The 14513-nt window shown below is 55.2% G+C and overlaps 1 protein-coding gene across 2 annotated transcripts in view; it reads left to right on the forward strand.

The window, feature by feature from the left end:
• The window catches only part of PARVB (parvin beta), a 94043-nt gene that overhangs the window by 51091 nt on the left and 28439 nt on the right, over positions 1 to 14513 (forward strand). For both annotated transcript variants that reach the window (XM_047739755.1, XM_047739756.1), the window contains exon 4: positions 9432 to 9534. In XM_047739755.1, the coding sequence (XP_047595711.1) occupies positions 9432 to 9534 (103 nt within the window). The remainder of the gene's footprint in view (positions 1 to 9431; positions 9535 to 14513) is intronic.

A 14513-nucleotide genomic window follows, 5' to 3' on the forward strand; every position in this document is an offset into this window, starting at 1 on the left:
TGAGACCGTTCATTCAGAAATTCTCTCCGAGGATCTGTTGTGCTTCCCATGGCGTTAAGGGGTGAAGGGGTGAGGGGCGCTTGGAGTCTGGCTTCCTTGAATCAAATCCGGCGAAAGTGGGAAAAGCACGAGTGTCGTGGCAGGTGCGGAGCTCAGAGCTCGAGTGCGGCCGGGGCGCCGTGGGCAGAGGGGCAGGGGCAGGTCTGATGTGGGAACTGGGCCGTGGGTGCGAGCGTCCTGCGGGTTCTGGAGGCTGGAAGACCTCCCGCAGCACCCTCCACGCTGGCGTTCTGGGCCCCAGGCCTTTTGCTCTAGCATCCTCCAGAAGCTTCCTGGACCGCCCAAGGCCAAGCAGCTCCTGCTGCCCTGGGTGGTTTGCAGTATATGGATGAGAGAGTTGATGGTTTTAATGATCCTCGAAAGACGGCGTGGCAGTCCTCCTGCCTTCCAGAACCAAGAGCCAGAGGAAGAAGCCAGCGTGCTCAGAAGCACGTTGGGCCAAGGCGAGCTGACCGTGTCGTTAACCGGGGTGCACCGTCCTCCCTGTGAGCAGATTTCACATCTCAGTTTTCCCAGTTTATTGGACAAGACTCTTCCTGGCTGTGCAGTTGTTTTCTTCCTTCCTGTGTCCCTGTGAAGAGAATCAGTTGCAGAAAAAATGATCCCCTGGGCAGAGGGCGGTGTGTTGGAGCTGAGCCGCATGGACATGCCCCGGCGCTGCGTCCCGGCATTTGCACCCGGCTGGGGCCGGCCCCCCTCCTGCTGCGCCCCGGCCCGCATCCGTGGAGGAAGCAGCCGGCGAACCTGTTTGGAAGTGATTAAAACGTAACTGTCATAGCTTTGGGGGAGACAGGCCGCAGATCCTGATTATCCTTCGGGGGAATGAGAGGACAAGTAATTTTTTATTCTGTTTAAGGCAAGCCTATGAAAAACACGAGCTGAGGGCATCGTCAATGTAGGTCCTAGACGTTTGCGGCAGGATTTGGGGTTTGCAAATGAGTACGTCCAAGAAATAATGATTGGTACTATGTTGAAAAAGCCTTGCGAGAAACAGGATTAAGACGGGGGGAGCGGGGGAGGAGGATGGCGGTGCTTCACGGTGTCTGGTGACGCGATTGCCTCTCCCCCAGGGGTGGCGGTGGAATTGGGTGCCCAGTCACTTTTGCTTCCCAGAGCTGACTCCCGTGGCCTGTTGTGGAGAATGGGATCTGCATCCCTTTGTGTCCTGTTCTGTGGTCGATCAGGTCAGCGACCGGATGGGATTTTTAAGATTCCTTGTCTTTGTAGCAGAAGCGGTGTCTCTTGTGTATTTGCCAGCAGGACTGAGCTCCGGGCGAGGCAGACTCTGGCACCGCCGGATGTCTGTGTGCCCAAGAGACCGGCCCGGGTCTGTAAGCAGTGTTGTAGGTGGCTTGAACACCTTCTGTGCGTCTGTGTGTTCTAAGCGTAGCCACTGGAGATATGTCACTGAGCAAAACGGAGGCCTACAGGCCAGCTGGGGAGACAGATTTGGGGAATGAATGTTTGGCCCGAAGGCCATGAGTGCTTTGAAGGAGCCCCAAACAAGAAGCAGCGTGGCTTTCTCTCCTCCTGTTCTAGGCACCATGGTCAGGGAGGTGGCATTTGAACCGAGAGCTGCTTGTTGATATGTAGGGCAAGAATATCACTGCGGAGGCAGGAGAAAGTGCAAAGGTCCTGTGGTATGCACGTACCCAGCATGTATAAGGATGAGTGAGGAGGGCAGTGTGGCAGGAGCCTAGTGAACAAGGAGAACAGTGGTCAGAGATAAGATCAGAGAGGTGGCTGGGTGTTGACTCCCCACAGGGTGGGGACCAGCTCTTTCTAGTAGCCAAGGTAGGACGAGATGGGCCTGGCTCCTCTGAGCTCCTATGTGTATATTCCCTTCCTGCACATGCGCTTCCCAGCAAGCCGCTGTGATGCCTCAACGGCCCCATGTGGGGCAGAGATGAGGTCATGTTTGTATCTCCCACGCTGAGGGCCATGTCTGGCGTGTACTGGGTGCTGCTGGCTATGCTGAGTGATCAGAAAGGAGTTTCGGACATGCAGAGAGCTCCAGGGACGGTCGCACTAACACCTGTGTAGATCATGGTAGCCGTCTAGAGCCGGGCCGCCTCACGAATCCTCAGACGGCCCTGCAGAAGCAGGTGAACACCTACCTTCCAGAGATGGATCAAATAACTGCTTTACTGAGCTGGTGTCCATATCCCATCCACTGCAGGAGGACTGTCTCCTCCCTGAGTCATGCAACCGTCGCCTCAATCAATTTAAGAAGGTTTTCATCACTCCTGAAAGAAACCCCACCCCCATCAACAGTCGGTTCCTATTCCTTCCCCCTCCCTGTGCCGGCAGCCACTCCATCACCGTGGAATTATCCTGTCTCCATAGACTTGCCGATTCTGGGTGTTTCCTATAAGGAGAACCATATGGTATGTGGACTTTGGTGACTGGCTAATTTCACGTTTGGAAGTTTCATCCATGTTTTAACCGATGTCAGACCTTTATTCCTTTTTATGGCCGAGTAATATTCCCCTGCGTGGCTTGACCACCCTGTGTTTACCCCTTCATCTGTTGATGGACCTTGGGTTGCTTTTGCCTTTTGGCTTTTTTGAACAGTGGATATTTTAAACATCCATGTACAAGATTTTGCGTGGACACGTGTTTTCGGTATTTTCTTTTGGCGCATGCCTGGGAGTGGGATGGCCGGGTCAGGTAATGATTCTGTGTTTAACCTTCAGAGAAACTACCACACTGTTCTGCCATGGGCACCATTTTCCGTGCTGTCAGCGACGTGGGAAACATTCCAGTTCCTCCACATCCTTGCCAGCACTTTCTGTTGTCTTTTTAATACAGCTCCCCTCGGTAGTAGGAAACCGTATCTCACCAGGGCTTTGATTTGCATTTGCCTAATGGTTAGTGATGTTGACCATCGTTTTGTGTGTTGGGCATGCGTGTGCTTCTTTGGAGAAAAGTCTCTCCAGATCTTCTGTGCATTTTAAAATTGGCTTTTTATTGTTGAGTTGTGAGAGTACTTTACTCATTGTAGATACAAACCCTTTCTCAGAGGATTTTGCAAGATTGTTTCCCATTCTGTGGGCTATCTTTTTACTTTCTTGCACGTATTTTTTTTTTTTTTTTTAAGATTTTATTCATCGATTTGAGAGAGAGCGAGCACAAACCGGTGGGGCAGGGAGGGGCAGAGGGAGAGGAAGAAGCAGACTCCTCGCTGAGCAGGAAGCCCGATGAGGGGCTCGACCCCAGGACTCTGGGATCTGATGTGAGCCGAAGGCAGAGGCTTAGCTGAGCCATGCATGCACTCCTTTGCTGGTATCTTTTGAAGGACAAAAGTTTTTAGTTTTAATCCGGTTTAGCCGTTGTTTCTTTTGTTGTTTGTGCTTTAGGTGTCATAGCTAAGGAATCTTCCTTAATCCAAGCTTATGAGGGTTTACTTTGCTTTCTAAGACTTCTGTAGTGTTCATTTTTAGACTGAGGTCTTTGGTCCATTTCGAGTTGGTTTTGATTTTTGTGTGTGGTGTATTCTTTTGCACGTGGATACCCAGTTGTCCCAGCACCATTTCCTGGATTGAATTAGCATTGTTATTGCTCTCAGTAGACTATAGTGGGAGGACTGTCGGTGGCCTCTCCATTGGATTCTCTTGGTCTCTGTGTCTGTCCTTACGCCAGCACCATGCATTTTTATTACCATAGCTTTTCGGTTTGATTTGAAATCAGGAAGTGTGAGTTCTCCAACTTTTTTCGTCTTCTTTGAGATTGTTTTGGCTATTTGGGAGCCCTTGGATTTCCATATGCGTTTTCGGATCTGCTTGTCAATTTCTGCAAAGACGCCATCTGGATAGTGGTTTTTTTAAAAGGGTATTTATTATTACTTTTTCCAGCTACCACCGCAGCATAGACTGCTGAAAACCCAGAAGACAAAAATCAAACAGAAGGCAGTGGTAATTTTCCTTTATTTGTGTCCCTTCAGGCTTTGTCTTCTGTGTATATAGCTTTTGCTACACAAAAATTGGAGTCATTCCAGAGTTAGTAAATGTCTAGGGGCCCTTTTGGATTAGTACCTTGGCAGAAACATTTGGAACTGGAATTGCTGGGTCATGTAGCACACACAGGGGGTAGGCATTGTTTGGCCTTCTTTTTAACAAAGACTCTGAGGACCAGAGATGTTAAATGGCTGCAGGTCCCACAGTTAGAACTCGGGGTGGGTGGTTCTGGGCCTCAGGCGTGGGCCCCGGGTCCCTGCCGGCACATGCACCACACTGGGTTTTGTAGGCGGTGGTCGTGGTGCTTGTTTATGAGGCTGATGCTTGAGCGTAGCGAATGCCCTTTGTATTAGTGTTCTGCTGATGCGTAACTAAGTATCAACTCATCTGCTTAAAGCAACATCTGTTGATTAAGGCATAGTTGAGCGGGTCAGAGGTGTGGCTGGGTTCTCTGCTCTGAGTGATACCTGGCTGAGTTCTTTTCTGGAGCTTCTGGGGAGGAGTCAGCTCTCTACCCCTAGAGTCCTCTCCTCTCCAGGTGGGCCCTGCTGCCTTTGGAGCCAGCCACGGAGGCTCTCCCCTGTGCTTCCCCTCTCTCTGCCTGTGGTCTCTGACCTCTAGATGCAGATTCAGAGGGCTCATGTGCTTAGGTCAGGCCCACCTGGATGCTCTTTCTTTCTTGAGGTCAGCTGGGCCCTATAATAGCCACACCATGGGGTGCAAACCATCATCTTCACAGTCCCAGGGTTGATAGGGGCCTGTACACAGCAGGCTGGGATCTTAGGGGGGAATCTTTGAAAATTCTGCCTACAAAATCGTTTTAAAGGTGGTAACCTAAAAGTATAGACAACATAAGGAACATTATTAATAGTCACTTACCTGGCATTTATGACCCTTTATGGCTCGGGGCTTTGCTGGGTGCTGTGGGGAGGCTAACGTAGCAGGTGCCATCCCTGGCACTCATTTTTCTCTCTTAAGTTTAAACGACACACTTTGCAAAAAATCCACATCAGTAAATCTCATCAGGGGGCCAGAACAGGCCCCCGGGGTGGTGTGGGGGGGCGCAGATACAGGGGTCTCAGCTCTGTGGCTGGGGGAGTGGGCTCAGGGTCTGGGCAGTGAGTCAGCCTTAGAGAGCTGCCGTGGGGGTCATTCCAGGTCTCTTGGTCTCAGGGGAGAAGGAAGCATCCCCCCTCCTCTGTCCGGAGAAAGCGTGGTTTGTGGAATTGTGCCCTGGACCGGCAGCAGCAGCTCGGGGAAGAGGCGGTTTTCTGAGACTCCAGCCCCGAGGGAGGCCATGTGGCTCTAGCTTGGCTCCTGGGGGGTCACCTGGCCCTCCTGCCCTGCCTGCCGTGGGTTCGCCTTCTGAATGCCCCCCTCTTCCCTGAGACATCGGGGCAGAGCTCTGTGCCTCCGTGGCCTCGATTTGCCATTGCTCCGCTCGAGCTCCTCTTTCTTCTCTGCCCAACTCCCAGCTGGAGTGTAGGCTCCCGGAGGTCAGGGACACCTCTGCCTCCCACCGCTGGGCAGGAGGCAGGTGCTCGGTAGCAGCCGGTGAGTGGAACACTGTCACTTGGTGCCTGTAATCGCTGTGAACTTGCTGATAAAAGGACCACGGTAGAGCCCTGGGGGAATAAGGGATTCTGCCAGGAGCCAGGTTTGCTGGTGGCCACAGGGAGACAAAGGGACAGGATAGGTCGTCCTGTGATAGCTGGCAGCCGTGTAACCCTCCCATGTCCTGGGAGGGTGGGTGACAGGGCTCGGATGGCTTAGAGGGTCTCTGCCTCCCTCTATGGATGTCGGGGCAAGAGGGAGCAGACGTCCTCCCAGCTCCAGATGCTCCCAGCTGCTTCTAGACCTTTCTCTCCCTCCTTGGACTGTCTCCCTCTATCTGTTCTCCCTTTCCTCATTTGCCTCCAGCCCATGGCACGGGTCTTCCTCTTGACCTCACACCATTCCCGAGACCTCGACATGCTGGAGATGTCCCACGCACCCGCCCAGCCGCTCCCTGTCTCTCTCCCAGTCCTCCACCCTGCTTCGCCTGCCCATTCCCAGGCTCACCTCTGACCCTAGCTCCTGTCCTACCCATGCCCTCCACTGTGTCTGGGTGTATCTCTGCTCAGATCACCTCCTCCAGGAAGTCCCCTGACCTCCTGGTCCCCGATGGCCACTGTAACCCCCCCATCTCCAAACCCTGCCTTATTTTTTTTTAATAGACTTTATTTTCTAATCAAGTTATAAATTTATAGAAAAATAGCGAGAGAGAGTACAGGGAATTCCCATAAATCCACACCTGATTTCCCCTCTTAGTAACATTCTCTGATAGTGTGGCACATTTGTTCAGTATTAATATGTTGCTGTTAACTAAAGTCCACATTTTCTTCGGATTTCCTTAGTTTTTCTCCCACTGTCCTTTTTCCGGTCCAGGACCCCGTCCGGGATCCCACGTGAGAGTTCATCATCGTGTCTCCTTAGCGCCTCTGGGCTCCAGCAGCTTCTTAGACTTTCCGTGTGTATCATGACCTTGTCCGTTTTGATGAGTGCTAACCTGGAATTTTGGAGAATGCCCCTTTCTGGGAATTTGTCTGGTGTTTTCCTCTGGATTAGAGTGGGGTCATCCGTTCAGGAGGAACCCCAGAGAGGTACGGTGCCCTTCTCATCCCATCATATCAGGTCAGGGCACCTGCCATCAACATGGCCGGTCACTCTCGGCGTTTGACCTTCACTGCCTGGCTGGGTGTCTCCGTCAGCCTTCTCCACTCGACCCTGTCTTATTTTCTCTCTAACATGGATCACAGTCTGCAAGTGTGTGCATTTATGTCTCTTTGCATGTCGAATTCGAATGTCAGAACAGAGGCCCCATTTGTCTTGTTTATTCTCAGAATGTCGCACGTAGTGGATGCTCAGTAAATTGGTTAGTCAACTTGGTGGCTGCTTCTGGCAGGCAGTAAGTCCCGAGTGGTGGGGACGGAGCCACTGGTGCCATAGCTCCCGCAGAGCTTCGGGTCCAGTCGGGGAGATCATGACATAAATGTGAATGGGGTCAGGGAAATGGTGCTTGGGTGTGCTGAGGGGGTGATGGGGTTCGTGGCCTGGATGGGACGGGGTGGTCAGAGAATGATAGGGACTTTTGAGACCTGAGAGATGAGTGTGAGCTGGCCAGGGAATGGGGGAAGGAGATGTGTTCAGGCTGGAAGGAATGGCACGTGCAAAGGTCCTGAGGCAGACAGGAATCTGGGGTTTTTGAGAATACCAGGAAGGAGGCTGGATGTTCAGTTGGAAGTGGCCTTGGTTCAGGGAGGTGGTTTAGTCAAGGACGGTGAAGAGGAGAGGGTGAAAAGTGGGCCCAGTTATGAGGTGGGCAGAAGTGGGGTGAGGGGTGAAGTCCAGGCGCTGGTGGATGGCGTTCTGTTTCTTTCCTAGAAAAGGAGCAGGTTTGGAGGGAGGTGAATTCTTTCAGAGATGCTTTTAGGGATGCCTGAACAGCAGGATCATGGAGGTGAGGCTGCATGGTTAGGGGTTTCTGATTGGGGATTGCGTTGGAAGTTGCGGGAAGGCATGAGCTAGCCTTGGAAGAGAGCGGAGAGCAAGATGAAGAGTTGTGCAGGGCGAGGCCTAAGAGACATGGCCGCAGAGGTCACGGAAGTCTCCCCGGGGGAACTGGAAGGGAGGGTGGAGAGGAGCACACAAGCCGGGCAAGCATGGTGTCTGTGGAGGAAGGTGCTGGAAGGAGGGAGGGGGGTGAGCTCCGGCTTCCAGACCCCCAGCCAGGCTCCCAACCCAGGCAGCTGGCCCTGGGGAGGGAGCGGGAGGGAGCGGGTGGGGGACGGTGTGGGAGAACTGTCGCTGGCTTGTTTGCTGACCTTTCGGATGGCTTTGTCGAAATCAGAATGCCGCAGAGCTGCTCACCTCTTTCTTCCTTCCTCCAGACCTGCGTTTATGTTCCCTTCCATTCTTCATGGGATTGTGTGTCCGACTTAATATTTTTGAGTTAGTGGGAAAACAGAAGATGCTTCACAGAAATTTGCTTTGTGGCCTGTTTCGCAGGCCACATCTGTTTCAGAGGGTGACAGAGAACTCGATATTCTGGACTTGTGCCCTTTCGTTCGTCTTCGAGAGGGGCAATAACATCCCATTTCCAAGAGGTCATTGAGACCAATTAGGTAGTTTTATTAGTTTTGCCTGCACAGGAAGATCCTGTTCTGTTTTTGATTGAGTCTGTTCAGGCGTCCGTTTTCTTTAGTGGCTGAAGTGGGATTGGCCAAATGGAATTCCGTTTCTCCATAGATCTCTTCACAGCTGAAGCTGTCATCTCTTATGATACGGTGGTCATCGGTCGCCAGGAGGAGAGTGGAAACTTTGTTGAGAAAAGTCTCCAGCGGGAGGCAAGCCTAGAGAAGTGAGCGCGTGTCCACATGGAAACTGAGACGCCCACGTTCCGGGTAGCAGGACTCCCCAAAGCCACGAAAAGTGGCTCCAGTGCAGAAGCCCTCCGCTGTGGCGAGTGGACCCACGAGATGTGACAGATCCGAGTGCCGGGGTGTCCTCGTGCCACGGGAGGGAATAAGTTCTGACCCGGGCTTCAGAGCGCATGGACTCTGAAAACATCGTGCCCAGCGAGAGAAGCCAGATGCAGAATATCCTGTATTACATAAAATACAATTGATACGAAATTTATAGGAAATCCCATTGGCATTAAAGTGCATTTATACGAAAGATCAGAATAGACTGATCCACAGACGGAGAGCAGAGTTGAGTGGTTGGAAGGCGGGCTTGGAGGACCTGCTACGGGCTGTGGGTTTCTTTTGGGGACGATGATGTTGTTCTCGGTTGATTGTGGTGATGGGTGCACGAGTCCATGAAGACTAAAAACCCCTGAATTGCACACTTGCAAAGGGCGGATGGTATAGGATGTGAATTCTTTCTCAGTAAAGCTGTTGGAAGGAAGAGGGGCTTGGGGCTGTCAATCACGGGCCGTCTGGGACCACCTTCTCTCCAGGGCTTTAGGCTCAGGGTGGCTGGAGCTGCTCTGGGGCGGATGCTATGGGAGGGGAGGGACGGACGGATGTCGAACGGGCCACCTGTCATGCCGGTGCTGCTGTTACGCATGTTACCCCTTCCTCCAAGCCACCGTGAACAGGATTCCTCGTTTCCTTTTCCTGAGAGCATCCCTGTCCACCCAAGCTCCCACCAGGAGGATGCCCAGGGTCATGGTGGTAGCAGCCCTCCAGCCGTCCCCTCGTGAAATCCCACGCAAAGTCCAGCCGCCGAGGCCGCGTCTTTCCCTTCCCGTCTGCCCGGCTGCTGTGCCGGGGTGCGTCTCGGTGCCCAGCAGCGCTCAGTTCCGGGTCTGCTCTGGCGGTGCCCTGGTCTGCCTGGCATGGTAAGCGAGGCCATGATGCTCCTTGTCCGCAGGTTCTCATCGACTGGATCAACGACGTCCTGGTGGAGGAGAGAATCATCGTGAAGCAGCTGGAGGAGGACCTTTACGACGGGCAGGTGCTCCAGAAGCTCTTGGGTGAGTCTCGGGCATCCCCAGCAAAGGGCCACTCAATTCTCTGCAAGGGGGCATGGGCTGCTCGTCCTCAGGGCAGCCTTGGAGCCGCAGCTCTGAGCCCACGCTCCAGGTGGTGACTCCTGGCGGCAGCAGGCCACGCCCAGGTTCCAGAACTTTCCCGTGGAGCCAGGGAGATGGGACAAGGACGGTGCCACTTCCTCCGCAGGCTAGCCCTCCTGCGGGGGTGGTGGGGAGGGAATGGCCTGATGCAATTTGCCCTGAAAGACACGCAATTGGTGATGGCCCATATGTCATTCCCTTACTCTGCCCATCCTCTGAAAGTACATCTGGAGGGAAAAAGTCGTGCTTGTCTTGGTCGTTCGTCTGTTGGACGAAGATTCAGCTTGTGATAGGTTTGGGTCTGGGCTCTGGAGATGCAGTGGTAACAACAGGGAGGGGGTCCCCTCGCCCACCTGTGCCCCTCATTTTGGCAGAGGGAAGAAGGAGAAATGTTACGGGACACAAACAGATGCTTTAAGAGAGTGGCACGCTCTAGGAAGGAAGCCAGAGGGTCATGGGCTGGAGAGGGTCTGGCGGTGGGGGCGGCCCTCTGGGGAAGGGACATCTGAGCAGATGTCTCAGAAGAACATTCTGGGCCAAGACTCTGAGGTGAGGAAGAGTGTAGTGTTTAAAGACCCGTGGGAAGAGCCTGCAGGAGGTGGGGGAGAGGGGTCGTGGGGGGCTGGACAGGGCTGGGAAATTGGACGAGGCCAGGTCTCGTCCAGCCCTGGTTGACAAAGGCTTTTATTCCACGTGATAGGAAGCCGCTAGGGCTTTTGAGCAGGGCCGTGACATGATCAGAGCTAAGCATTTTACAAAGTCACCTGGGCTTCTGGGTACAGAAGGGAGGACTCGGGGGCAGAAGCTGAGATCACGCGGGAGATCAGGGAGCCTGGTATCAGATGACGTGGCTCAGACTAGGGGGAGGTGCAGACCCCGGGGGAGAGATCTTGGAGGTTGGAGCTGACGTCGAGGCTGACGTGACAGCTGGGTTTGTCCCGGAGCAGCTGGGGAACCAGGAGCCCCTTGGGAGGAGGGTGGGGTTGGGGGGTGAGGAGGTGGGTGTTGCAGGAACCGGGGCCCGTTCTAGCTCAGTCAGCGGCCAGGTGAGGGTGGAGAGCTCAGCAACCCAGAGCTGATGCTTCACACGTGGTACCTGGGAACCTCTCCCAGAGAGGGTGGCCCAGATTCTCGAGTTGGCCTAATGCCACACGGCCAAGAATTTCTCAGGGTTTGGCTGAGCCAAGGATCCCCGTCTTGGAATGACTCTCCGAGGTACAAGCCTAAGTCTGAAACGTTATCGGGGTTGGTAATCACTATTGCCTGTTTATTATTAAAAATGGCAGATTGAATTGTTACATTGTGTACCTGAAACTGATCTAACACCGTACATGGATTATGTCCGGATTAAAAAAAACATCAGTCGGAGTTCTGGTGTTTTAGATCGTTGTGTTGGTGTAGTTATTCCCGGGGTCATCCTCAGCCCTGTCGGGGGCTACAGTGCCCTCAGGGTCATCACAGTGGACATGCGCGGTGACCCCCACTTTCAGTAGAGACTGGAGGGGGGGGGTGTGCATCTGTGGATCCGCCGGCAAGGATTCTTCTGATGGGAGAGCTGCCCGGGTTACCGGCTGTCCTCCTTGTCCTAGGTGAGGACCGAGCTCCCCTTCGGCCCTTGGACTCAAAGTGTTGGCCGTGGGTGATGCCACTGTCAGGAAACGGGCCCTCCAGCAGGTGCCTGGCTTCCTGGCAGAGAGAGGTTCTTCCTAGCAGCTTCAGAAGCAAACTTCAGAGTAATAGCACTCAGATTTTTTCCCTTCTGATGCTTTTGCATGCCCCCGTGGCTCCTTTAATCTAATTGCTTGAAAAAATTGTGTCCTAAGCCTGAGTTCTAGTGGGGGGGGTGGGGGGTAGGGGGGTCCTCGGTACTGTCACCGGATCATAGGACGGGCTCTGAATTTGCCTGTCAACGATGCTGGCGCCTGCCAGGCGACAAGTGACAGGGGGGTCTTTAGAGCAGGTATCAGGTAAGAAATCTTGCCCCTCGAGGCACATCCTTTGGTCTCCTCCTCCGCCGGCAGATTCCACACGCGCTGTGAAGCTGCGTGATTTTTCCATTGTCCCGCGTTGGCTGTGTTACCCACAGAGTGTCACGGGAGCGACTCTCGCTCGGCAGCCTCTGTTGGCGCAGCTGCCATCTGTCCCTTGTCAGTATCTTACTTGAGCACTTGATCAGGCGATTCTAAAATCACTCACATGTCAAGGGGGTTGACACACTGGTCTGCGGGAGGAAGAGACCCGTGGAGGAGAATATTCGGGTCTGAACAGAAAATCAGCGCGCGCTGCCTGCTCGTCGATGGCTTACTGCTGGTGTTGCCGTGCTGACGAGATGCCGCAGTGACCCGTGTGAGCACGTGGTCCGCGAGCCCAGGGCTAGCAGGAATCGCACCTGCGTGGACTAGACATTGGGCTCGTCACTGTCTCCAAAGGCAGAAGCCAATGCCAAAAAGGAGACTGTGGCGAGGGCCGAGGCCAAAGCTGACTTCTGTGCACCTGGGGAGAGGAGAGGTCTGCGGCCGGGGCCCTGCCTGGTCAGGAAGGGGTCAGAAAGAGGAGGAGCCTGTGAAGGAGTCTGAGGGTCCAGCCTCGAGGGAGGAGGCCCCCGGGGAGTGCTCCCTCTGTAGGGGTAGAGGAAGAGTGTTTCAAGGAGGCGGGCGTGAGAACAGAGGGCGGACCTCTAACCCACGTGAGGTCGCCACGTGTGAGTCCCCAGCACGACCCCGGATGGGTCCCTCTTCTTCAGAGCAGACTCTGGAAACAGCTGCTGACTCTGCCCCGTGGCAGGTTTCAGCAGGTGGAACCCTTCTGCACGCTGGGCCATTTGCAGGGAGAGGGTGGGTGCTGCTGCCAGGGTCCCCGGGGGGGGCTCCCAGGCCAGCTGGGGTCCTGCTTCTAACTCATGGAGCTCCCTTCTCCTTGCAAAAGGCAGGCCTCCCTGCGCAAGGTGTGTTCACGGCCCCGCATTCAGCCGCAGCTCATTTGCCTGCCACATCTGAGGACCCCCCCCACCCCCAGCTTCCTCCGTCCCTCTCCGTGCTCCGAAGGCAGGTGCTGCCCCAGCAAAGCCCGTCACTAGGCAGTGACGCAGGCGACGTGGGCAGCCTGTCTGATCCTCTCCCACTCGGCAGAACCAGCAGGACCGGCCTCGGGCAGCACCCGGGAACTGCTAGTCTCCTCGGTTCCTGTCATGGGCTGGATTGTGTCCCCCCAGCCCTCCTCCCCCTGCCCAGGAGTCCTAAGTTGAAATCGTAATCCCTAGAACCTCGCAGTGTGACTGTATTTGGAGACAGGGTCTTTCTAGAGGTCGTAAGGTTGAAATGAGGTCGTTGGAAGGCCCCTAAACCCATAGGGCTGGGGTCCTTTTAAGAAGAAGAAATCAAGACACAGATGCACGTGAGGACCTGGGGAAAGAGGCCTCGGGGGAGACTGGCTCTGCCGACCCCCAGTCTCCAATCTCTAACCTCCAGGGTCCTGAGAGCAAGTTTACATCGTTTACGCCCCGGTCTGTGGTGCTCCGTTCCCGGACCCCTAACAGGCCAGTGTGGTTTCCTTCCCTTCTCCGACGCACCTCCAGCCACCGCGTTCAGGCTGCAGGTCTGCAGGGTTGCCTGGTGGAGGGGGTGGCAGAGCGCGCCGGGCTCCCCGTCTCCCAGCAGGTGAGGCTTTTGGACCACCCGGCTCTGTCACCCTCCTTCCTTCCCCAGGACCCTGTGCTCCGCCCTGCCACACCTGGGGGTCCTGCTGTGTATTTTCAGGGTGTCCGTAGGGTATGGAACAGCTGTGGCTTATCCAGCTGGGACCTACCCGAGGCAGAGGGACATCAAAATACGTAAACGGCAACCACTTACAGCCCCCGCAGGACGCCCTTGGTGGAGGTGCTTTGTTTCGCTTCTAGCCCTCGAGGCGGCTGCGGCTGGCAGCCCGATGTGGTGGTGGTGAGGCTGCCAGCCCGCGGGGGAGCCTCCTGTCTGCTGCATCTGGCCCCAGGACGGTGCCTGGCACACAGGTGCTCAGATAGCTCTTTTGTGAGCTAACGAAGGAAGGGAGGGAAGGAAGGAATGAGGGGAAGGAAGGAGGGAGGAGGGAGGGAAGGAAGGAAGGGGCGAGCGAGGGAGGGGCGTCCCAAGCCCCACCGGCATTGCTCTACAATAGGATCCTGCAGGGAATATTAACGGTTTACTCTTGTTTGATGAAGGGAGGGGAGGACGCGGGGAGAGAATATTGAGTGAGGGGCCTCCATACACAGAGCTTTGCTGGGGACCACCTGCAAAACGGGATCCCCACTGTGACCGGCCTGGACTCCACGGCTTCTGTGCTGTCCCTCCCATCGGGGCCACGGCCAGCAGCCACGTCCTGGCTCGCGGCCAGTCGGGCTCTGCGTCAGGCAGCACGGTCACCCTCCCAGGGAACAGGTCACCGTGTTCTGCTGCTGCTGTTGCTTTGCTGAGGAGTGACAGCCCGTCGGGAGGACAGCTGGGTCGTAGAGCCCCTTCTCCCCTTGCCCCTTAGCAGGTGGGGGATCTGCGTGGGTGGGGAGTGGGCGGAGCTTGCCCCTGGGCCGGGCTTGGGGTCTGTCCTAGATCTCAAGCAGATGGGGTGGTTCTCGTCAGGGTCCCCCAGGTTGCTCCCAGCTCGCTCTCAGGGATAAAGTCCTTCGTGGTAATGTCTGCGAACATCCCGCCGTCCTTACCGCCGTGTCCGGCTGTTAGAGAAACAAGGGGACCCACTGCACAGCCTGTCCTGCTCTGGCCCCATCCCCGGAGTCCCTGCAGGTCCCCTCCCTGCCTCGCAGGTGCACCTCGAGTCATTTTCCCATGTCACGTGCCTAGAATGTTCCTAAGCGGGACACCTCCCATTCTGGCCTCGACCTCCACACCCCC

This window comes from Lutra lutra, chromosome 8 (assembly GCF_902655055.1).
Source record: "Lutra lutra chromosome 8, mLutLut1.2, whole genome shotgun sequence".
NCBI classification, from domain to species: domain Eukaryota; kingdom Metazoa; phylum Chordata; class Mammalia; order Carnivora; family Mustelidae; genus Lutra; species Lutra lutra.